Source organism: Aphelocoma coerulescens, chromosome 4 (genome assembly GCF_041296385.1).
Source record: "Aphelocoma coerulescens isolate FSJ_1873_10779 chromosome 4, UR_Acoe_1.0, whole genome shotgun sequence".
NCBI lineage: Eukaryota > Metazoa > Chordata > Aves > Passeriformes > Corvidae > Aphelocoma > Aphelocoma coerulescens.
The window spans coordinates 35,905,509-35,930,450 of record NC_091017.1 but is presented as its reverse complement, the minus strand read 5'-3'; the positions used below and the strand labels follow the sequence as shown (position 1 = coordinate 35,930,450).

General features: G+C 39.1%; 1 protein-coding gene across 6 annotated transcripts; it reads right to left on the bottom strand.

Moving 5' to 3' along the window:
• Positions 1-2,169: 2,169 nt before the first annotated feature.
• Positions 2,170-24,048, bottom strand: TMEM144 (transmembrane protein 144). 6 transcript variants are annotated; one of them, XM_069013573.1, is made up of 14 exons: positions 23,953-24,024; positions 22,051-22,135; positions 21,693-21,775; positions 20,393-20,589; positions 19,132-19,254; positions 18,037-18,136; positions 17,354-17,434; positions 15,304-15,385; positions 14,518-14,591; positions 13,511-13,629; positions 12,085-12,204; positions 11,518-11,615; positions 9,519-9,572; positions 2,170-8,615 (listed from the first exon to the last, which is right to left on the bottom strand). In XM_069013573.1, exons 4-14 carry the CDS (start codon positions 20,529-20,531, stop codon positions 8,532-8,534), a joined length of 1,074 nt encoding a protein of 357 aa, XP_068869674.1. In that variant the 5' UTR covers positions 20,532-20,589; positions 21,693-21,775; positions 22,051-22,135; positions 23,953-24,024; the 3' UTR covers positions 2,170-8,531. The 6 variants fall into 6 exon arrangements, with proteins under 6 accessions (XP_068869674.1, XP_068869675.1, XP_068869677.1 ...); XM_069013574.1 differs by having other exon boundaries at positions 22,058-22,135; XM_069013576.1 differs by lacking the exon at positions 22,051-22,135 and having other exon boundaries at positions 24,020-24,048.
• Positions 24,049-24,942: the final 894 nt, after the last annotated feature.

Below are 24,942 nucleotides of genomic sequence, written 5' to 3'. Positions count from 1 at the left end.
AATACTAATGGGTATTATTTTTCTGAGAATAAGTTCCAAAACACTGATTATGCTTTCTTTGAAAAAGTCACTCTCTTTTGTCTTTCAAACCTCATTTCTAATCATTTTGTTGTGAGTTCAGTTTTTCTTGCATAACCCATAGTGACTAATCAATCCTTATTAACATGATTCTTATTATTAATGTATGGACATGTTATTAGCACATTTTGGTTCTATAATTCACGCTGGGTCCTGTGTTACTTAAATTAGGAAATATTCTGTAAAAAGGAAGATTATATTGTTTCTCTTTGACTTTAAAAAATCCATTATACATGTATTTCAGGGATCAGTGAATTGAAATTATACACTAGCATAGTGATATTTGCCCAGCTACTGTTTAATAATTTTAAACATGCTAGCATTTTTCAACTGTTGTTAATCACTGAATTGACATTTTCAGGTAGCTACTTGCAAAAACTTCCAGACCTTTTTTTTTAACTAAAAGGACCTAATTTAGAGTATATCTCTACATGTCTACACACATATATAGATATTTACACCTTTAGGTATTTGCAGATACACATAACTTGGTCAGTTGAATCTGATATTCCTTGCAATGTTTTAATGGTAGCCTTAAAATTTGATATTCTGACTAATTTTCCATCAGCAACTTGCCATCAATCTCAAAGCGAACGTTTTTAGCAAGAGATACACAGATATAACAAACTAATGTAAGACAGAAGGGAACAGTTTTGCTGAAGTGCTATATTCTTTTAAATTTTCAGAAGCAATTTCATGGCATCGCAGCTCTTTGTGCCTTCTAGCCATTCAGAAATCCATTTGCTGGAGTCTAACCATGCCATTTTGGATCTTCCTCATGAAAGAAATGCAAGAGGTCTCCAAATCCCTATCAGGGCATATTTCATGGTAGCCCAGTAAACAAGATACTTGTGTTTTAAGTTGCAGTTATCACAGTGACACTTTGTGAAGACTTAAAACTGAAAGAGACTACAAAACTTTACACATCTCATCCTTAAACAGCCCCAGCCATGAACAGCAGACAATATTTAATATGCAATGTGTAAGGCATAGCTGATAAAGAACAAATCATATGCAAAACTGTGTTTAGAGCAGCCACGACTGAATTTCTACTAAACTCAAGATTCTATCTGTAAAGGCATGGAAATTATACTATATAGGATAAGCCACAAATAAATTTGCAGGCCTAGCAGGGCATAGTAAATTTACAGATGTTTGCAAAGTGCTTAGCTTCAGGTAAAAAAAAAAATAAAAAATTAAGCTAAATCTTCTCACCAAAGTAAAACAAAGAGGAAAGAAAAGGTTTTAGGAAGGAGCAGTTGTGTCCCAACAATCAGATTAATAGTAGCAGGGACATGCTCTTAATGTGCTAGGTTAAAGTGCTATTCCCAATCCCCACAATTTCCTTAGGTAACCTCTTCACAGTGAAGAAAGTTAATGTAGCTGATTTTTTGCCTGTAAGTCCACAACTGCCCTCACAATCCTATCCATTGGTGTTGCTGCAAGGTGTCTGTCAGCAAACAGTTGGGTAGTGGCATAATCTTTAATCAACTTGACCCACATAATGAGAACCATGAGTGAAATCCTGATTAAGTAGCAGAAGTTTATTAATTGGATCAGTCTAACTGGATTACCACTATAAAAAAAAGAAACATTAGGGACGCCAAATAAAAGTAAGAAAAGGTGATTTTCTAAAGAATAGCATGGCTTGATATCACCAAACCCATATAGGAATACATCTACAAAGTTCAGCTTATCTTCCTTTCTTGCAAAGTTCTCCATTGCTTCGTTGAATGAACTGTTGCCTACTAAGTTAAGAAAAGGAATCTATCTGGCTCTAAACTATAATCAGTGTAATCAATGAAGAAGAGAAAAAGACAAGCATTTTACTTCCATGTCTGCGAAGTTAGAAGAGTACAGGCAGAAACTTTGTGGTGACTAGCCTCTCGAAAGTCAAGAAAACACGTGTGTTGCAAGTCACAAGTTGCAAGTGCTTAATTTATTTGTAACAAATATCTCGTTGATCACATTACCGACATCACGTAATGTGATATTCTGCCAACTTCTGGAAACATCCAAACAAGGCCATTTTTTAATCACATAAAACTTTAGTTAGCTAGAAATGCTAGCTTTTGGATTTATGGACTAAATTTCAACTACTTCACTCAAAAATGCTAGACACAAACATGTGAAGCAGAAATTGATGATGAGGTCATGTATGCTCACTGCAAGTACATCTGGAAGCAAGACAAGCCAACAGTTGAACCATTTCCTCTGACCATGATGAGCGCAGTCTGCTTCAAGGAGCACAAGCCATGATACACTTTTATACAAGTTCCGACCTTCCAATTGCGCACAAAGTCAACTGGAAATGAACTGCAGAGTTAGGGCATCACCTGATGTGAAATATTGCTATCTATGGACTAGATCAGCCCTTCTCCTAAGATGGATCTGCGAAGAGCCTGTAGCCTTTGTATTCCCTGGGCTCTTCCGTAGCTGGGATCAGAGCTCAGATGTACAAATACAGGTGGGGAGCAGTTACCCTTCTGCAACTCCTGAACAAGTGCTGCTCTCCCCAGCCTCTAGCCACAAATAACATTTTTATTCTGGTCCCTGAATGATAACAATAAACCATGTCTTTGGAGGTTTGCCTACAGGCTCAGGGAGACTAGCTCAGAGTGCTGTGACAGTTTCCCTCACTGCAGCAAACCCAGGGGCACAGAAAAATTGCTGCCTCTGGTTCTCTCATTTTATTAAGCAGTGATGTGAAAAACTTCTCCCTCCCCACCTCTTCCCTGCTTTGGCCTGGGAGATGTGTGGTTTGTTTCCCAGTTCTGTGGGAAATGTTTTTAGAAGATCTGCAGCATGAAAAATGCAAGGACGTAGGAAATAACTAATGTACCTCTAGGTGTGATTTAAGTCAGTACCAGTGAATTTGTTTCTATGTGAATACCAAAACCTGAGATCATTCCAACTTACTTGCACAATGACTGCCTGAATCACTGACAGCAGCAGGACTAACGCAGGTCCTGCTTCCTTTATTTCCTCTCTCAGGTTAGACTCTCAAACAGGCCCTTCAGTGCAGTAAGAGACCCAAGAACTATTTGGTATGTACGCTAAAAATGAAATATATTTTAGATTTTTAAAAATATTCTATGATAAGCATGAAGAATGTAAGAAATCACCACTTCAGCAGTAGCAATTAAAATAAGATGCTCCATAGTCACTATTTATCAGCATTACATATAGCTAAAGGAAAGTGGAATTCATTAGTCATTTAGTAATTATGGAATAGGGCATTAAACATCAGTTTTCTATTTGAAAACAAGGTCAAAATGAAAAGCAAACAGACACTAATTGCTAGCATACAGCACCTTAATTTACATTTTATTTTCAGGCCAGATGCAAGAAAGCTCATCGATCAGGTCAGACAGTTGAAATAGTATTTAACTTACCTTGAAAAAGAAAATTATGATATAAATAAATATAAAATTTATATAGGAATAAAAAAGCGCCAGTTTTCACTGTTTACATTTGAAGACAGGAACAACTGTATTTAAATTATTTTTCCAGGTAAAATCATTTTTACTAAGAATATGAAGAAATAAAACTGTGAAAGGGCAGTGAGCCTCAAAATACCCATTGATAATAAACACAGAGGAAGGAATAAGCAGGTAAGGCAACTCTAAAAACAGATGACACTGATTCCCCTGGTTCACAAGACTGCACAAAAATCTTGCAAAACTCTGTTTACCTATATTTTACAGGCTTCTTTACCTCTAAGTATTACCAGAGAAAAATACTTAAAGCTCAAACATATTCTTAAAATCTGTTTAAGCAAACATTTGAAAGTTTAATTTTCTCCAAGAAATGTGATTCTTCCATTTATACAAAAATATGTTGATATAAACAGAACCATGATAATTTATATTAGCTGTAGAATTTTCTCTTACTAAACTCGGTCACTGCCAGACTGTTTTGTACAAATAGCTCTATAAACATGCTGTTAATCCACTACCCTTGCATGAAAGAAGTAACAGTGTTATTTCTAACTAGAAACGTCAAGACCAAGAAAATCTCAGAAATGAGTGGAATATTTATACAACATATTCCAAGTGAACATCACAAAAACTATTTTGGAAAACCACATGGGATTTTTTACAGAAAGTGCTGGAAGAGGTGGGATTTTTTTCTTGCAGTCAACAAGTCAAATCCAATAGGATAGCTGCTAAAAAACATTTTAATAAAGGTCACACTTGAGCTGTCACAAGCAATAATTTTAATTAACACCCTAGCAGTCAGCAATTAAGTCTGCACATCTGATAGCTTTAAACATAGACTGGAGAACTGCATCAAACTACAAACATTTATTTACATGGCAATTGCTACGGACAGGAGCTCAGGTTTTTGTCTTTTTTTTTCAGAAAGCCAGCTATCTTGTACAAAAACTAGGAAATGCAAAGGTGCTTCTGCCCTGGATGATTTAACTGTTCCTGTAATCATATCCAGTAGATGGATGCTGTGCCCATATTAGAAATTAACTTAAGAGCATCCCTCAAGAAAGACAGTAGAGCCTCTAAGATCATCTATCCCAGGGAATGGGTGGAGGTGGGCAGGAAGGGAAAGCAGAAAGGAAGGAAGTTCTTCTGTAGTACTGCCTCTCATGACCAGGGAAATAACGGCAGCCACAGGACCCTGTACCTTCTACATAGCTGAGCTGGATCCATGTCTAGTTGTGAAGAAGAAAACCCCTCTGGTTACTTGTTTGGTTGGGATTTTTTCCCGTAGTAAATCTAATATCCCTAGCCTTTAAAATCATGGCTGTTATAAAGATGATAAACAGAATGTAAGGTTTATGACATCTCCCATAGGCCAGTTCAGCATGGAATATTGCATCCGAGTTTCTTTATCTTCAAGTGACATTTCTTTACCTAAAGTGATCACAATTCTAGACACCATGAAGCCCTTGAGTTTCAAAACTCTGGTAGTGTGCCTGCATCCATGCTGCTCCCAAGATGGACCAGGCACAGGTAGGCGTGGCTGGAATATCAGCATCCTCTGGCCATCCTGCATGCAGGGGCACGGGAACAGCCTGCGCTGGGCCCGGAGGGCCCTCTGAAGCAGGAGGGATGTTTCTTGCAGAGTTGACTGCTCACTGAGAGCACAGCTTCCTGCTGGCCAGGAGAGGGGCTGTGCAGGGCAGGGACCTGCCTCTCTGCCCCTGCTGCTGTCACCTGCTTGCCCAAGGCTGGTTGTCCTGCTGCTGCCTTTGCACCTCCTAGAGAGCAGGACTGAGACATTAATGAATTACTATACATAAAAGTTGAGCTTGGATGGATTACCCTTCTTTCTCGGACTAGGGTAAGAGAGCAGAGCAGACTGCTGTTCTGCTAAGTTCTTTATTTCATAGTCTCATAGCTTTCTTGAAGGCAGAGTTTGAAGGGTACATGATAAAGCTAAGCAGCAACAGCAAACAGCAGGCAGAAAACAGCTTCTTATATATGCTCTATATTTTTTCTCATAGAAGTGTAAATTATATTTGTTAATTGACCAATAAGATTAACACATGATTCTAGTTTTTCTTAACTTATCCTGGTCTAATGCTAACAGTCGTAAGCCTTACACAAGTGTTACATAGGTACTACACAGATTTGTGTGTACAGTTTCTATCAGCTCTTATTGTTTATGTGAACACTCTATCTAAAAAATGTGAACAGTATAGTTCCATCTATGTTTTGTCTAAAGTAAAGAATTCTGTGAAAAGGTAACACTGCTGCAGTAAGAACTGTGTTTAAGGTCTCTGCTGCAGCATTTTAATGTTTAAGGCATGTAGCATATATTTCTACTAAAAGTTAAAAATCTATATTTCTATATCACTTTAGTGTGACTTCATGTATCTCAGCTTGTCCAAAAGTTTTAATTCAACCCCTGTGCTTTGGCTTCCCTCTGGGCCTGAGTCCAGAGAAGCTTTCACTCCAACACACAGACTAGTGAGGAGTACGCTCCTCACTGACCAGAGTGTACTTGCAGACTTTAGCCAAACGTGACAGGTGATCTAACAGGTGGTGGTAAACTAAACAGATGATCCTGCCTGAGCAGCTGCATTGGTGCATCAAAGTGCACTAGTGCTGCAACCACACCATCTTTAGAAATATCATACTGCATTTTTAATATTTTAGCACAATAGTGAGTTAAAGGTTTAGTATTTTTGTCAGTACCTGTGTGGAAATAAGAGATAATTCGCCCCTATTCAGCAATGACACTGTAAACAGAAATGAACAGCACCCTTGCTCTTTCAGTCATAAACAGATCATGGCCACTGTCAACACAACTGTGAACAGGGACATTGGAAAAAAAAATGACGGGGAAGAACTGCCATATTAAAGCATATCTGTAAATCGAGGAACCTGAGGATATTGCATTTTGGTTTTGCCAATTCCTTGTCTATCAGTAACTTTCTGGCACAGACTATATTCCTGGAATATTTAAGATGGGAACCCTTAAGACTGATCTTTAAGAAATTAAACAGAAACAAGGAAATTAATAAATGTCCAAATTAATTCAAGTTACTTCGAAAACACAGTGAATAGATTACTTTTCCTTGCCTGAGTCGATAGAACAGTGGCTAGGTAAGTAACAGTCAAGTTTCTGTCAAGGAGAAATTGTGCCTGACCTGGGTACTGGACAGAAAAAATTCCCAGTTTTCTCTCCAGTATCAGGTATTAGGGTGGAGCACATGGTATACCTTGATTTGAACAGTTCCATCACATGCTATGTAAAAGCTCCAAGAACACAGTCTAAGTAAAAGCACTGTAGGACACAGGAAAATTGTATTCAAAGGTTAATCAACCGTTCCCTGAAAAGTAAGCAGTATTAGATACCAAAATGCAAGTAAAGGCTAGTATCACGCAGCATTTTCATTAATTATTTACAGCAATTAGAGAGTACATTTATTAAATTTGCAGATAACATCTGGCTGAAAAATGCTGCCACCTTGTTGGAGGACAGGGTTAACACAGAGACCAAAATCAGAGAAATGCCTTAGAGGGGAAAAACCTCTCCGACACCAAGTTCTGACACCCAGGTAGGAATAAACAACACAAGATGGGAAAAAGCAGGTTGAGTAACAGTTCTAAGATCAAATCTGGTGAAGAGCAGACAAAGAAAGGTGGAAGGGAGAAAGGAGAAATTATGGTTGCAATTTGAACGTGTTAACGATATCAAGCCATGACGGCAAAAAGCTGTGATGTGTAACTGTGAGAAGAGCTTTCAAACTGGAAGGGAACCCTTCCAATAATCTTACTGCTGCACTTCTTGGTTTTTGAAAGCCTGACTGCCATGTCTTGGTGTTCTACACAGATGTAGTCCACTTAGTGAGAGACCAACATGGAGAATACTTCAGGGAAACCTCACTGCAGCCTTCCAGAAGCTTAAAGTGGTACATAAAAAGGAGGGAGAAGGACTTTTTATACAGGCAGACAGTGACAAGGCAAGGGGCAATGGTTTCACACTGAAAGAGCTTGGGTTTAGACTAGATTTTGGAATGAAATTCTTTACTCAGATGATGGTGAGATCGGAATAGCCTGTCCAGAGAAGCTACCAATGCCTCATCTCTGGAAGTGTTCAGGGTCAGGTTGGATGGGGTCCTGAGCAACCTGGTCTAATGAATTGCGTCCCTGTCCTTGGCAGAGGGGTTGGACCTAGATGATCTTTAAGGTCCCTTGCAGCCAAACCTTTCTATTATCAGGAAAGATAAAGAGAAATTACAAGCAAGTTACAAGCAAGGGAAGACTGCAGGAGCTGGAGTTGTCTAATGTACTGAAGAAAAGGCTAAGGGGAGATTCAGACAACATGGTCTGCATATATAAAGGTTAGCTGCCACAAGTAGGAAAACCACAGTGTTGGTGGTGGTTATGGAAAATATTGTGAAACAAAAGTAATTTATTTTCCAGCACCCTTTTAACTCTATTTCCTTCACAAGTCTGAAGTGACTGGAAGATAACATTTCTATGTAAACTAATGATTTTAAAGAATAATGCTTCTAAATAAAAGAAAAGCTTTGTTACCTTCATGTGTATCAGTTTCATAAGCAATATTTCAAGACGTATCTTACATTTGCCAGTAAGACAAAATGTTTTAATAAAACAAATCAGCTTGCAAACACATACAGTATTCCAGACTAAGAACGAAAATCACTATCCACCATCACAACAGTAAACTGCAATTTATGATGACATGAAGTTTAGCACCTGAATGAAAAAAGCTAATAATTAGTAACAATAAAATCATTTAGCTTTGATTAATAAAGTCCTCTGATTTTCTTACTATTCCACGAAACGCAGAAACAAACATTTCCATATTTTCTTTCACGCCAAATGTTTTCATTTTCCACTTGGCTATAGCAAGTTACGGTAAATGTTGGACATACATTTTGAAAAATATTATGTATTGTGACCTACCAACAGTCTATTTGTGTTAAACATTAGCACCATCTACTGGTCCAGAAGGTCCTTTCAAACTTTAGAAAAAGCTGTGGAAAGTGAACCAGCCAAAATGACGCAAAATGATACTGACAGTAACACGTAGTTTTTCAGTCCCTGTATAGGCAAAAGAAGAGAAAAATGAAAATATCATACTGTCATTATTGATACCACTTTAAAAAAGAGTAAAACAAAGTACTAGGTTTCATTTAGGCAGAAATTATTCTAAAATGTATTAAAAGAATGAAAGGCTTAGAGAGTTAGGAAGATTTGGATAACGAACATGGTGATCTTCTACTGTGATGCAACACTAATCTGTAGTAGGAGACACAGAACTTCTAGTTCTAGATCCAAGGATGCCTGACACACAGTCACCAAAAATAGTGGGAAAGATCATCTCTAATAGCAAGTTAAGTACCTCTGGATCCTGGACAGATTGGCAAAGAGAACCTGGTATTACACTGCTAAGCATTCAGTCCTTCATATTCCACTAAACAACTAACTTCTGCCCTATATGTTAAAATCCAGTAAATTAGCTTGTTGTAGACAATCACTGCTGTATCAGTTTAGGATCTTTACATTACACTGTAATTACAAAGGCAAATCAACCTCTGTGGGATTTTTGCATCCTTTGTTGAACCTGACCCTAAAAATGTAATCTACTTGTTGATGTGATTACTGGGACAACTGCTCATTACCCTGCCCCCACTGAAAGAACTGGCTCAAATGAAAACTGTCTTCAGGCTGTGCCTGGCATCCTGCCTCCTGGCTGTGCTACAGTCTTCATCTACATCCACTGCTCCTCATACAGCTATGGAACTAAAATCTTCATTCCTCTAAAAATTGTTCACAGTTCTTCATGTTTCTTGGAAAAATTTAAATTGCATGATATCACTTTCAGTTTCATAACACAATACTTGTAAGGAGGAGAAATCTGAGATACAGCTGTATACCAAGTCATGCTGTTTCTAGGGCTAGAGACAAGCAAGAGGTATTAGGTAAGAGACCTAATAACATTACCTTGATTTCCTTAAATACAAGGACTCCCCACATTGCAGCAACAAGGCCAGGACCCTAAAGAATAACATTAATTTGTACATTACACAACTTCATTAAAATTCACTCCTTCTCATTACTGCTCTCAGGGTGGTTGAATTTTGTCTGGATAACACATTTAGGTCTTTCTATTCAGTATAAGTAAAGCACTCATGACAAAAGCATAAGCATCAGTGAAATATTTACTAAGTAAGATAAAATAAAATCTTCAGGAAGGGCTAAAGAGTCAAGAAACTGTTTTTTTTTTTTTTTGCAGTAGGCACAACTTCTTTCTAAATTACACTGCAGAGTCTGCTCCAGCTGTTACATGTTCTTTCAGTAGACTCCAAATAACATGCCTTACTTTAGTCCAAATTAGAGTGCACAATGTTTCCTAACATTTCCTTTATTAGCATGACTAACTAGTTGGACAAAGTTTGATTTTATTGCTCAGTATGATATCAAGAGACTGGAACATAGATGTATTTCCTGTATAGCTGGCATCTGGACAAAGCACAGAGCCAGCCAGGGAGACAGGTCAGGGAAACTCCTGATTATCTGTGATGTTGTTGTACAGGTTTCCTGGCTAACAGCAAACAGTGATACACAACAGCAACTTCCAGGCAGTCTTGATAATACAGTTTTTCCCCTGAGGGAGCAATGATCTGAATTTTCATCTCTGATGAGAAAATATCTGAATATGAAACAAAAACTGGCTCTGTTAATACTTCCCATTAGAGCTGTTCTGAGAAACACTTGACAGATGTTTGGCCAGTGACCTTCCTTTCTTCATCCTCAATGCAGCTGATGGGACACAGATATAGACAGGAAAAAGTGTCTCATGCTGAATATATGTGTGGGTGCTGTTTCCTAGTAACATTACCAACTATTATTTGAGGGGTTATTTCACTTTCTAGATAATGTGTGCTGAGAGAGGAATGCACCTTTAAAAGGGAAACAAAGTCTTAAAGGGATGTGATGAATACCTCTCTGAAAATTTTCTCCACGGTGAAATAAAGCAGCAGTTCTGAACCTGCAGTCCAGACAGTCAGTTTCTCATCACTGCTGTCCTTACATTTTTCATTTTGTTATTTTATATCCTTGCCCTTTAGGCATACCAATAACTACGTTACTAAAGCAGCTTTCCATTAATCCTTCCATTTCTAATTAGAATGATCCCAAGTTTTGTTGGTTTTTTTTTTTTGGTGGCATACTGCAGAGTTTATTTTGACTTACTGCATCTTGAGGCAAAGCTTAATCCCTATTAAAGTTGTTTCATTAGTTTGCTTCCAAAATACAGCTGTTAAGCAAAACTTTGGTTTTAATATTTATTGACTCTCATTTGCCACCTTTGCGTCACCAATTAGTACAGTGTCAAGAGAGTAAATGCAAAGTTTACTTTTACCTAGTGATTGGAATTTATGCTTTAAAGGTACATCATGAACAGCAGTAACACAGAGACAGAACAGGCCAACCTATTCTCCACACATTTGCATAAGAACATTATTTTCAATAGTACATAATCTGTTCTGTTTGTTCAAGAAATGTAAAAAGAAAAAAAGCCTGACTTAATTAAGCAAAACGACTACTAGGGGATAAAATTCACAAATTCAAAAACATCCAGACCAAAATATACTGCCTGGGATGAAAGCATAAAATAATTCTTCTTTTAATCACTTCAATTTAATAGTTAATATTGATATAATTCCATCTACAAAGCTTTGGCTTTTACATAACCTAAAGACTCACACTTTCAATTCTTCTGGTTTTTCTTATGCTTGACATTGACCAAGATGATGCTTGTCAAAGTCACTCATGTTCCTAAAAATCCAAAGACTATCACAGACAAGCAGAGGAGGCACTGTACTCTTGCCTAAAAATGCCCTAGACCCATCATAATTTCAACTCAATTCCAAAAAACAGAAGGGTAAAAACCCATTCAATTTTAATTCTTAAAGTTAGAAATTTTACTTTATATACTTACTGCAGTAATTATTGGAAAGCTGACAACAGCACTAAGATAGTGATTGGCCAGGAACCAGCAGCAATTGGCTATTGCCCAAAGCACACCAGAAACAAACCCTAGAAAAATAAATCCCAATCAAAAACATGCACAGCAAGGTCCAGGCAGCAATTTGTGGAAGTTTTACACTTATAGCATAATACAGAAATTGTATCTATGTATTTTAGTATGTTAACTACTTTAAGCTGGCTCTGGCAATCTAAATCAATGCTCAATGGATGAAAATCAGGTACTCCAATTGAAGTAGCAAATTAATTAAAGTTCACAATTTTCTGGGCAATGGCACTCTGGCAGTTAGCTTTTGAAAATCTGCAATGTCATTTTGTTCTAGTTTCAGAATAGAACAAAAATTATCACTGTCTCCCAACCTTAATTAATTAACCTAATAGAAGTGCCCCTTCAAAATAGACAAAAAGTCAAATGAAGATACTTGAAAGGTGAACTACAATTCCAACACACAACTCAAACTAATCACTGCAAAATGGTCTGAAGAAGTAACTGAAATGAACTACTAATTTAAAAACATACCTGGCAATATGGCTTGGGGATAAACATATGGTTTATTTTTTCTGACTGCACAGTAGATCAAAAAGTAGATGGTACTTGTAAGAAATATTCCACTGAAGTGTGCAAAAACATAATCTAAATCTGTAAGAGAAATTACAGAATGATGTTAGCAAAAATACCAGTTATTAATCTTAACAAAATTATTTTCACTGATAGCATTCATATGGACAAAAACGCATAAAGGTGCTACTCCTAAGAATTCAAATTCAAATCTCATTGTGACTAACTCAGTTGCCAGTTTAACTGTGGATGGATACAATCAGTAACACCTATTAAACATGAATTAAATGCTGCGTTGACTCCATCATTTAGTACAGGCTTCTGAGCATTTCTATGAGTTGTTATTTTTAGAACTCTATTACATTACTCAATTAATTTAATAAAAACTTGAGAAAATCCTCAGCTGAGGCTACAAAACTGGGGTGGGGATTTTACACAACTACAACCTCTCTTGACCATCTACAATTATGTTCCTGTATTCCTGTATCCTTGTTTTGTTCTTTACATTTACAGGCAAGACAACTGCACAGACTATGTAAGCAAAACACGGCTCAGTTTTGTCCTTTTTTAATCTTGAAGGATGTATTGTAATTTTGATCACTGTAATTATGAATAATAACAAATCCTTTATGGACTTTGTATGTGCTGAAGAGAGTATTTCCAACATGGTAAAGCAGAAGCATGCAGCAAAGTGATCCTTGTCTCCTTGGAGCTGTAAATTCTCAACAGGAAAGGCAGCTATGGTAATGACAACATCTGTTTTGCCTGGCTGGGGAATATATACATTGCAGTATTCAAGAGAAATTGTATATGACAATGGCAACATTATGTGTTCTCAGCAGTACTTTGCTCTTAAGCAGCTGCAGGCATTACCTGACAAAGTATAACCTAAACCTTAAGGAAAACATTTCTGGGGGAATGTAGTTTGAAATTGGTAATTAGGCTTATGTTAAACAGTTTCAATTTAAAAAACGACATGGTTTTAATTACTTATATTGTCATATAGCTGTTCTCCTCATCAGTTATGACCAATATTCTCTTCCTTTATTGCTGTTGGCAATTGGCAAGCTCGTGCCCTTGTTTAACTCCTTCTCCACTCATACAAACTCTGTATTTTGGGAGTGCTAATATTTAATGCCTTCAGAAGCATACCTGTGAGTTACGTATGGTAGTCTTTGGGATGTTTCTCAAGTCTTTTTAATGGTGTAATTCACCTCTAAGAAAAAAGGAGTGCTAGGGCTATGATTATGACAACATCTAAAGTAGTACAGAACTGATAAATTGTCATGGTATATTTTCAGGCATATCAAGGTTTTCACCCTATGCCTTTAAAAAAGCAGGAGAACACAACGATGAAATAAAGTAGAAGCAGTCTATTAGCCCTTACCAAACTGACTTGCTCCTGCGTATACAGTTTCATTTCTTCTTCCATGATCCTTGATGTAAAGTACTGGTATAAAACTGGAACCGTAGAGTATTCCAGCTACTACAGCCAGGCTACAGCCTCTATAAAAGAACAAAAATTGGAGAAAACAGCCTAGCATGAATTAAGGAAATAGACAACACGTGAGCCCAGTACTGCAGGTAAAAACTGTACATCATAAAAAAATTGCTAGCTATAAAAATAATACATTTTAGCACATTTAAATTTTCTAGTAGAGAAATGGTTCACTTAATTTCACTATACTTTGTGGTCAAGCAACACAGACAATTCCTGCCCCAAAAGCCAGCAATCTAGATTAATGACATGGGAAATTAACTAGGATTTCCTAAAAGCAGAGCTAGGGAACAACAAACAAAAATTCAATTTAAAATGCTTCCACCCTCACCTTTGCTGTTGCAATCTATATAATCTTTATAACGTCCCAGGTTCATTGCCTCTTCAGTCCCCTTCTCCATCTCCAAATTGCTGTCCTCCTGGTAGGCTCCACTCCCCACACCATCTCCTTGCTTCAGCTTTGGAGCACTTCTACTGTCTCCTTACCATACTGCCAGGCCTTCCCCAGATGTGTTCGCTTGGAAACCACACCTGGAAGCATGTCATTAGCACAGGCTTCTTCTATGCTGGAGTGCTAATCAACCAGCTGATAAAACCCAGCTCTGTAATTACTGAGCTGATACTGTTATTTACTTTGCCAAATGATATTTTTTCACAGGAGTACCTGATACCTAATTGGTAAGGTTAGACACACTCAACAGTGCCAATGAAATAATCTAAATAACTGTGCAACTATTCATATATAGATATGCACGCTACACTACTATGTAAAAAGCTGTTATTCATTAGTGTGTGACTTCGCTAGGAAACCACAGGACAAATTCTGCTCTAACACTGTTTAACTACTTTCTCTGGCTACTTGCTCTGTACCAGTAAAAGAACTGTTAGCAACTTACATGAGTCTCTTTTTTGCTGGAGAAAGTTTGTTCACCCATGAGTCCTCTGTGGTATCTTCAGAATCATTAATAGACTGCAAAAAACCAAGAGTTTTCATGCAAGTTTAGTTTAGTTTGATTTCTTAAAATGTGCAATCAAATTGTCTTCTGTGCTTTAGTCTGGTAGACTGGCTCCTCTAGTGAGTATTGAGCACAGCTAGAAAACTCTCAGGGCCCTCTGTTCAGGGAGCCACTGAGACTGACCTCTAACAGTCAGGTACAATGGTAGGAGGAGCCTGTGGCTCTCCAGCTGTCTGCATATTCTGCTATTGCCTCCCAAAGGAGCGACAGCCAATCTGGTACCCCTCACTGGCCTCCAACCACTGGCCACAGCTGATGAAGACAGTCAGCAACCCTTGACAATCTCCTGGCTCAGCAACCTGGCAAAAATCCAGCCTTTCACCTAAGCACCCTCACAGCTTTATAGCTAACGTTTAATTGAAATTGCTTCCTCTTCTCACATACTGTCTGAAAGTAATACTCTTTGTCTTTTATGTAATCTCCATCATAATGAAAATGGACTTTCTAAGACATCTAAAGCTGACAAATAAGAAAGAACACTTGGGAATACCTCTTCTGTTGCTAATATTCAAAATGATATCAAAGATCCACAGATTAAGATATAATCAGTACATACTTATGTTGTTTTATGTAGTCTGCCATAAATCTAGCAAACCTAACACATTTTTTGTTTTAAAATGGATATGTACTTTCACTGCTGTAAAGTAACAACTGCAGAGTACTTACACTTTCTCTCAGTAAAGGTGTGCTTTCTAATGAAGCTGAAGAACTCTGGACTTCAGTTTTTATAAAAAGAAATATGACAGCACTCAGAAGAGAAAAATACACCAAATAAATACCACGTCAGTTCATAAGGACATAACATTTAGTGTCCAGAGACAAAAGTTTTATCTGGAGGCATATTCCTTTGTTTTCATTATAACCCTAGAGTCATTTCAGTATATTTAAAAAATGCAATTGCTTTAAAGTTATATATATATGTAATCGTAATAAGTTATGAAATATACAAATATAATAATTTTAAGTTATTAATTTAACTTAGCTAACAGACAACCCAAGTGAAAATAAGGAAATAAATCAGTTTTTGTATCACTTTATAGATCTCTCTTCTCATGTAATGTGATTGAAACACCTTTTAACAGTGTGTAGTTACAACCACATTAACAATAGATGCTGTAGCTAACAATGCCATTTTGTATTAAATCACACATAAATGGAACACATGCTTGAAAATTCTATATGGAACAGCTTAAACCTGCACAGAATTGCCTCTATGCTGACAGAAAAATGTTAATTTTTACCGTTCTATCATACGTGAGGGATGGAATACTGCTGCTACAGGGCCTTGTGAGCATGCGGAAGGAGAAGGGATATTGCTCAGTGCTGCTCAATGCATTAAGTGAATAAAATGGAGAAGAAAGGGTAATATTACTACTCTTAATCCTGCCTACAGGAGATCAGGTAAATACCTGCAATCAGAACTGGAAGGATCTGTTTTTTACTTTTATGAAAAACATTTTAATGATCTAGGAATTTCTTCCTCTAACTGTAACTGTTTCTATTTGAAGAAGGATTCATCTCTTAATGACAGAGTAAGCATAGGTATAAAAGGATGTCAGTTTCCTCCAGAGGAAACATACAGATTCCACACAGGAGGCGAAAATGAAAAGCCTGCTTCTGAGCTTCACAGAGCAACATGCACAGCCTTTATGCAGTTTGCCAGGAACACATGTTTGGTCACAATCTTTTTCCCTGTTGGTCACTCCTCCATGATATCTCAGAAACAGGAAGCAGGTGGTGAGCTGCATGAATTTATCAGGTAGGAATAGCAGTACTGCTTCTATTTTCTCAGTACCTCCCAAACTAACGTGCCACATATAACGGGAATGGGTACAAAGCTGCAGACTCTTAGGAAAGAAGAAAAGCAGAACCAAAAATCCTGACTCTAAGGCAGCAGCTCTCTCCTACCAATCAGAAACAGCGTCATTATCTCCATGTTCTTAATAACCTCTTTTTCTGAAAGGCATTTCGTGCATCTTCTGCCAGCACACTTACAGTAAAGCCCCTAGGATTTAGGGCCATCTTCCCAGCCACCCAGTTGGAAAGCAAGAACACTGCTACATAACCAAAGATCCTCTTTCCTCTGTGTTAGGACCAAAATGTTTGCACTCGTACAAATAAAAACCAAGCAAAAAGAAAGAATAAAGTCCTTCCAAAGATTGTGAAGGAAGACACTGTGTGGGAATTTGAAGTGTGACCTAAGACTTACAAGGCATGGAGCTACTACAGACAGGAAAATATGCAAAGCCTCTGTCCTCTCATGGACCCCAAAGTATCAGGGAAGGGGTTCTGTGGCATCTTCTATAGTTATGAGATTAAGATTTGTACCTCTGACTGAGGGAAGCAACATCAGAAATCTGAGGTTTTCTCAATGAAATTCTTCTAGTCAGTCTGTCCTCCCATGGCATTTGGGGAAGTGAACCATTTGAATAACCTAGCTAGGGAGGTAATCTGTGCATCTCTGCTTTGCCTTGAACATGCCTACCAGCATAAAAATATATTTCCGTGTTTATGGATAACCATTTCATCCCTGTACTGGATAACAGGTCTGCTTCTACATGAACACTGACCAGCTAGCTGTGGATAGCTCATGAATTTCGTAGTAAATTGCCAAAAATTCTCCAATATATTAATTCTCTTGTTAAATCATCCTGGTGGTTGGTTATTAAATATATATTTTACATAACAGAAATGCATTGTAAGGATCAATTTCTACCTTATAAGTGAAAGTCCAGCTCCAATATAATTTAAGATTGGTCTTGATACCTCTTCCGGGTCAATTCCAAACCAACCAAACCTGGAACATTTAACCAGTTGCACTTAGTTGCACTGATTTTATACAAATAGTTAAATTATAACCTAGCCTTTGAAGTCTTGACTCATGTAAATAATTCTGCTTAAGTATATATTTTCAGTATTAGATCAGCGCTTCAGTTGCCTTGCAAAAAGCTATGTCTACTTTACAAAAACAACCTTTAATTTAACGTGTGTTGTTTTTAAATATATATATTTAAAAACTGAAATTAAATTATTTTATCAGATCACATTGCAGAAGAAAAAATACAAATATGTACTAGTTTTACATAAAGAAATACATTATTTATCGACTCAATAACATCACTGGGCATTCTTCTTTCTATTAAAACAGAGGAAATACAAAAAGCTAAAATAGTTAACTTGCATACTCTCCACTGAGAAGGAGAAAGTTTTAATACATAGGATAAATCTTCTTTAATGGTAGACTTGGCAGTGTTAAGTTAATGGCTGGAGTTGATGATCTTAAAGGTCTTTTCCAAACTGAATGACTCTATGATTCTACAGGTGAGTTTTCACTGCAGTTATTAATGAAGAATTGGTAACATTAATTATGTAATGACTTAAGATTTAAAACCTACTTACCTTGAACTTGCCCAACCTGTCAGCAAATTAAAAGAAGCCCATATCAAAAGACCAAGAGCTAAGCCAATAGTTTTAATAATAGTGACAACTGTAACATTGCCTGAAATACAAAACCAAAACTGAAATCAGTTAAAAAATAGAATGTGAACTTGTATATATTTGATTTAGATTCTGTGCCTGGTCAGAAGGCAAAGAAATTTAGGAAGCTACAAGGTCATAAGAAACAGGGTTTTAAAAAAATAAATACACTGAACATAGACTTTTCCTCCATATAATTTTAAACATTATTTTTTGTGTGAATTCGCCTCTTACAAAATAAGCATAATAAACCAGTATTTACTATAAGGGTAAAGTTCCATTAACAGTGAGACATTAAAGAACTGCATAACTACTTGCACCAGTTTGGCCAAATTTAGAAATACATCCTCTGAGAGAAGGCAGGTCACCACCTCTCCCCCACCAGGTTCAGGAAAAAATAAATTTTCCTCAAAGGAAAGTGAAAGAGATAAAAACTATTTATTTAACAAACACACTGGAAAAGGAAAGTAATGCTAAATAGTAGAATCTTTCCCTGTGGAGAAAAAACCTGGGAAAGCGTTCGAGTCCTCCCTTTGGTCTCCTCGGAGCTGGGGCTTGGCCCAGGGCCAGGCCCTCTGTGCTCAGTGGAAAGTCCTCCTGATGTGTTCTGATATTGAAGCAGTCCAGTGGAAAAGGGAGAAAATCCGAAATTCCAGGGAAGGAAAAAAGTTCAACTCTCAGTCTCTCTCTGGAGAAAAAGAAACTGAACAACTGGCCAAAAGCTGACTGGGCAGCCGCGAGCCGGGTGCCTCCTCCCTCCCCTGCCACAGCTGGAAAGAAAAGTCCCTGTCTCTGTGTGACCTTGAACAAGCTACAAACTGCTTTGAGAAAGTTTTGCTCAGTTTTTCCATCCCCCTCTCAGGCTCAGTTTAAAGGCACAAAAAGGCATAAAAATTAATTCCTGGGCATAGGGCAGCGATATGGGGTACACATCATAAAGTCACCCCAAGACACTACTAAATAAGTACTATCTTATATATGGAAAAGTTTCAAGAATTGGAATCTCTTATTCCTTACCTGTAGCCCACACAAAACCTCCAACCATAGCTAGAGGCCAAAACCGGGGGCAATTCTGGATCAAATTGACCACTAAAGAAACAATCCATATAGAGGCACAGAGAATCCACTGGAAGAACATGCCTGTGGAAAAATCAAAGGCACACAACAGAGAATTTGTAGAATACCGCATGTGTGAATCTCTTACCAGAATATGTTTACCTTAGATACAGCAGTACAGAAAAACATCAAAAAGGTGGCCACCTCCTTTGTGAATTTCAGGGAACCACATTACAATTTATTCAAAGGATGTGTTTGTAGGGTGGGTTATAATTCGGTCATTCTTCCTACAGAGCTGCAAAAGACACTTTGCTAGACAAAGTTTCAACAAGCTCTGATTCTTAAACACATGAAAATTTTGATGGACTTCTGACAAATATGACATTCAGTTGCTGCAAACTTCTCCCACCACCCCAGTAGCTGCTAACACAGATGCATGCATGGGATGAAACTTCTTCAAAGCTGAAGCTTTTCCACTAATCCTGGACACTAAGGATGGTCAGTGACAGATCTCTTCTACCTCTGCAGATTCCTGAAGGGTCAGGCAGACTTGTTAACTCTATGCCAGCTGTGCTAGACTTTCCCTTGAAAGCCTAAGATTGTCTTGTTAGGGTCATATTTGGCACAAAGAGCAGAGGTTATATCCAGACTGCAATGCAGGTACTATATTGCAATAATGGCAGATTTATTCATCTAGGGATCTAGGGATCTGGTAACTGGGTCGTGCTTCACGTAAACATGGAAATCGAACACAAACCTAGTAAAGTGATAATATTCCAAGTAGGAAATAGGAATAATTGTTTCCTCTTACCAAGTCACCATATAAAATTATTAGACTTTCAGTTTTTGTTTTTATGTTAGGGTTGCAATTGAAAGGCAATGCTGCAAAGTCCAACAACTTCCACCTTATTTATAAAAACACCATATGTATCTGAGAATCCCCACAAGCGTAGAACAAAGGACATTTCACTTTCCATTGTGAAATTCTCGTGAAGTGTACATCATCACTGTCGACGTGCACAACATATAAAAAGGCTCTTCAAAGGTATGCCACATCCTGAAGCTCTATTATTGCTTTATACCCTAACAACAGCAGACAAAACTAAACACACTCTGGATTAAGGCTGTGATGACAGCCTTGAAACTCTAGTAATTTGCTGGTAAAATATTATTCCTATTAGCAAAAATAGCAAACCAAAGAAAGGAATATAATTAAGTTTACCATCACCAGTATCAAATTTCTTGACAGGCACAAAATTTGTCCCAAATAGAAGAACAGCTACTGTGGAAGAGGTAAAGCCAATAGCTAGATCTGTTCCATTGCTGATGTTAACAGCACTGTAAGCTTTCCCAATATTCATCTTTGTTCTGAAGGTGCTTCTTTTTGTGGAGTTGTTTTGCTGCAGGTCCTTACAGAATCTGAAATCAAAGAGCGGAATTAAGTATGGGGACTATTAAATAATACCAACCTAGTTTAGAAATCTGGAACTTAAAGGACCCTACTTATCAATCTCTTAAAAACTGAAATAAACTGCAAAGTGTACTGTAGAACTGCATGAAAACCTGCCATAAAACATGAATAAAGTGACTTCAGAACAGATGCATAACAATCCCCAATCAATATTGTATGTTTTGTCGGAAGACACAGAAAGTGAATGTAGAGGTGCACTCAAAGGTTATGAGGACTTGAACATGGCAAGGGCTATGGGGAGAACTGATCTTTAGTGAGATGCTCTATCAGAATATTCCTTATTCCTGTACCCAAGGTGGGGGGGGGGGACAATGGGGTGTGCAAAAAAACCCGGGGTTAGACAAAATCTTAATTGGCAGAAGCAGGTACAGCAGAGTCGAGTAGTCAGGAACAGGTGCAGAGATTCTGTAGGTGTCACACTGGGATCAATATGGAATCATAAGGTAACCACAGGGATTGCTCTAGCTAATATAAAATATGAAGGAAGGTTCATTTTTCTGTGGGGAGCAAAGGGAGCCTCTAAGATTTCTTTGTTCAATCCACGTAAGTATAATAATAAAGGCAAAGATAGTTTTAATCCCAGAATACCTCTGACTGTTCTGAAAGTGGGAGAGTCATCTTGAGGTTACACTCAACAGATGTGGCACACATACTTTTGATACGAGTTAGAACTTTGACAGAAAAGGTGTCTCTGAGGACAAGCACCATAACATGAACTTTGTGTACATAATCTTCATACCACACTTGAAAGACTACATATAAGAAAAGCATTTGGAAACTTAACTTCAAATGGCAACAGGATACTTAATATAGTTATAGTAATACACATGCAATCTTCTTGTCAAAGTAATGCTATTTACACTGAATCCAAAAGCATCCCAGTGCCGTTTGCCCTTTCCCATTGTAGGTGGACTAGGTACTGCCCGGAGAAAAAAAGCTGAAATAGGATGGTGGAAATTTTGCCACGTCTTGTAAAAGGTGTTGTGACCACACTCTCTGCACAAGAACTGAGCTGGTGAACATTCTTTCATCTTATTTTACCTAGTCTTACCTTCTCCACAGTCCTTAGGATACTGAAAACTGTATCTGCTGATCTGCTTTCATCCACAGCTTCAGCAGGGCCACCAGTGATTGCTGAAATTATTTGCATTAGCAGATGAAAAGTTTGATTCCACAACTAATATAACAATTTAATTTCTATAATTTTCCCCTTGAGAGATGTCAATGTCTTTCTATCTTGAGCATTTAAGAGAAATAGTGATGACATTTAAAAGACACGCCATTACAATGGCACAGCTGCTTCCATTTATATTATCTTTTTCTCCCTCACTCTTCATCCGTCTTTCCTACTTAGAGGATAAGCTTCTCCAAGAACTGTATTTAACACTCTTCTACAAAGTGTGTTTTACCCAGGACCTGTAGACACTGAGCAGTGCAAGCAATAATGCTTCGATTTCTTCAGAGACTTGACTTCACAGGATACACTAAGACATGCTGTGAACAGATTAAGAGACATAAAAGCTGACATCAGCTTTCTTCATTCCATCAAACCTGAATCTCTGAGTGAAAACATTTAACGCAACTAGGGCACAAGAGTTGGGTTTTGCCCAGAAGACCTTCCTGCTGTTAAAGGTGTAGAAATAAAGCTGATTACCCTGCAGCTCTGCGAATGCTGGAATCACCACTTCTGCCTTCAAATTTAAAAGGTTGTTAGTATCTTACCTGCATAATGACTTATTTATTTAAAGTGGTTTGCCAGTCATTTTAGTTTTGCATAGAGAAATGTTACTTTAAAAATATTTCAGTTTTGTATCTACTAAGAGAATAGTGCTGCAGGGCAATACATCTTCCAAGAATCTCTGCATTGTGCACAGTGAAGACTTTCGCACAATCGGAGAACCAGAATCCTCACCCCAAAAATGGAGAGGAAACACAGCTTCCACTTAACTAAGCAAGAGTATGCTTCATTCACACTGGTTAGAACTCTGTAACTTTCCAAAGCTTGTGACACTTTCTTCCAAATTTGGCTAAATTTCAGACCCAGCTTTCAACTCCATTTCAAATCCTTCAAGAGAAAGCTTAATCAGACAAGGTCTGAAGCAACCTGCTCTAACTTTGATGACAGCACTGCTTTAAGCAGGGAGTTGAGCCAATGACCTCCAGAGGTCCCTTCCAAGCTAAATAATTTTGCTATTGTATGATCAAATGTCAAGAAAAAATAAAAAACTGGCACACAGCTTTAAGTTGACTATACTTTTTCTACATACATTTTACATCAGAGAGCTCCTGAAAGTTCACTAAGAGCCTCTTCTCTTCAATCCTATGTTATTGCCAGATGTATTTCCATATGTGCCTCCAAAGACTTAGAGGTAACAAATGCCAAACCAGAACATTTGCTGAAGCTGCTATGATCTTAAAGCATAGTGGTTGTATCGGAAACTCAAGCAGAGGCAATTGGAATTGATATTGTTATTGAAGGCTTTTTTCCGCTAAGTTGCCGTTACCGGGAACGGCACTTCAGGGTTCCCACGCAGCAGAAGAAATACAATTTTGTTGTTGGATGTTGAAATTTTGTTGGCACACACAGCTCTTAGCCTACTAAGTTCACCCCACTGAGTGTTGTGGGCTGCATTTTCACGCTTCCCTCAGAAATATGACACCATTTTCTACCCACAACAAATCATGATGCTCACTTATTGCAACAGCAACACATTGCTGCGGTCTCTGCAGACAGGGATGAAATCAAGAGGCCTGTCTTTGAGAGCTTTCACCTCAATGGTGATCCAAATTGCTGCCAAGATTCCAAAGAACCTCTTTGCTAATTGAGTGTGTGTTTTCAAATGTTGCATGTCACACTGACTGTCTATTTGCACGTTTCTCCTATCATCCATTTACCATTAAGGGTGGATACTTTCACTTTTAATTTAGGACACTCCTATCAGTCCCGAGGTGCCTCAGAGAGACGCCCCCAAAGTGACACCATAACCCTTGACGGGGCCCTTGCTCAAGAAATGTATCTTTGCTTCCCTAAGGTGAAGTCTTTGAAAAGACATTCTTCGGGCACTGTTTTCACTAAGTGCTATCACGCAACAAGGAAAATGCTCAGCTGAGAGCTCCACAAGAGCCGCTGTGGCTTCACTGGCGCTACCGCGCCGGGGCAGGCCCGGGCTACGCGCGGGACACAGCCCGGCCCTCGGCCCCGGGGCCGCGGCAGGGCAGCCCGGCTGCTCGGGACAGCACCCCGCGGGGATACGCGAGACCCCGGTCCAGCCGAACGCCTTCCTTCCCTCAGTGCCCTGTGCCCGGCTCACCGCCGCGGCCAGTTTTAGGGCGCCCCGCTCCGCTTCGGGGCGGAAGGCGGCCGGGACAGGCCCGTACCGACAGATCCCCGATCCCGTCCCTCCGTGCGGCCGCGGCCCCGCCGCCCGCGCCCCTCCGCGCCCGCTCCCGCCGCGCTCCTGCCGAGCCCGCGCACAGGCCCCGCCGCCGCTCACTGCGGCCTCCCGCCCGCGCCTGCGCCGCCCCGCGCCGCGGCCCGCCTCCAGCTGCCTGCTCCCGTCCGCCTCTGCCCACTGGCCTCCTCCGCCCTGTCCGGGAGCGGGGCGGAGGCGACTGCGGGGCTGTTTTCGCCTGCCTTTCTCTCGCCGCCGTGGCAGAGCGGATGTCCCGAGGCGCTGGCTTCCCGTCTGGCGGGGAGGAATCCTTAAATTAATGCACTCATGTCGTGATAAAAGCATCTTTTCCTCTCTCGGCCGTAAGCACGCGGATGAGACAGTTCCCTCCCTAGTGGAATTGCGGCTGTGGCCTCAACAGGCCGGTGCTGTGACCGTAACTGAAGAATCACAGAATGGTTGGAAAAGACCTTTGAGATCTTCGAGTCCAGCCTGTGACCCAACACCACCATGTCAACTAAACCATGGAGGGCACTAAGTGCCACATTCCCGTCTTAAGCACCCCCAGGAACAGTGACTCCACCACCTGCCAGACAGTCCATCACCTGCTGTGTGCTACATCCAGTCTTAAACACCTCCAGGGACGGTGACTCCACCATCCCCCTGGGTACTATATTGCAATATTTTCTGTGAAGAAATTCTTCTTAATGTCCGACCTAAACCTCCCCAGCTTGAGGTTATGTCCTCTCATCCTGACCCTCGTTGCCTGGGAGAAGAGGCCAATCCCCACCTGGCTACACCCTCCTTTCAGGCAGTTGTAGAGAGTGATAAGGTTTCTCCTGAGCTTCCTCCAGGCTAAATACCCCTAGCTCCCTCAGCTGCTCCTCATAGGACTTGTGTTCCAGAAAA

Coding starts and splice junctions, on each gene's coding strand:
- TMEM144 (XM_069013576.1), bottom strand. CDS start 20,531: ATGAATATTGGGAAAGCTTACAGTGCTGTTAACATCAGCAATGGAACA. Junction 9,573..11,517: donor GCTTTCCAATAATTACTGCA/GTAAGTATATAA, acceptor GTTATTCTTTAG/GGTCCTGGCCTTGTTGCTGC. Junction 8,616..9,518: donor TTGTATTTAAGGAAATCAAG/GTAATGTTATTA, acceptor TTGCCTATACAG/GGACTGAAAAACTACGTGTT.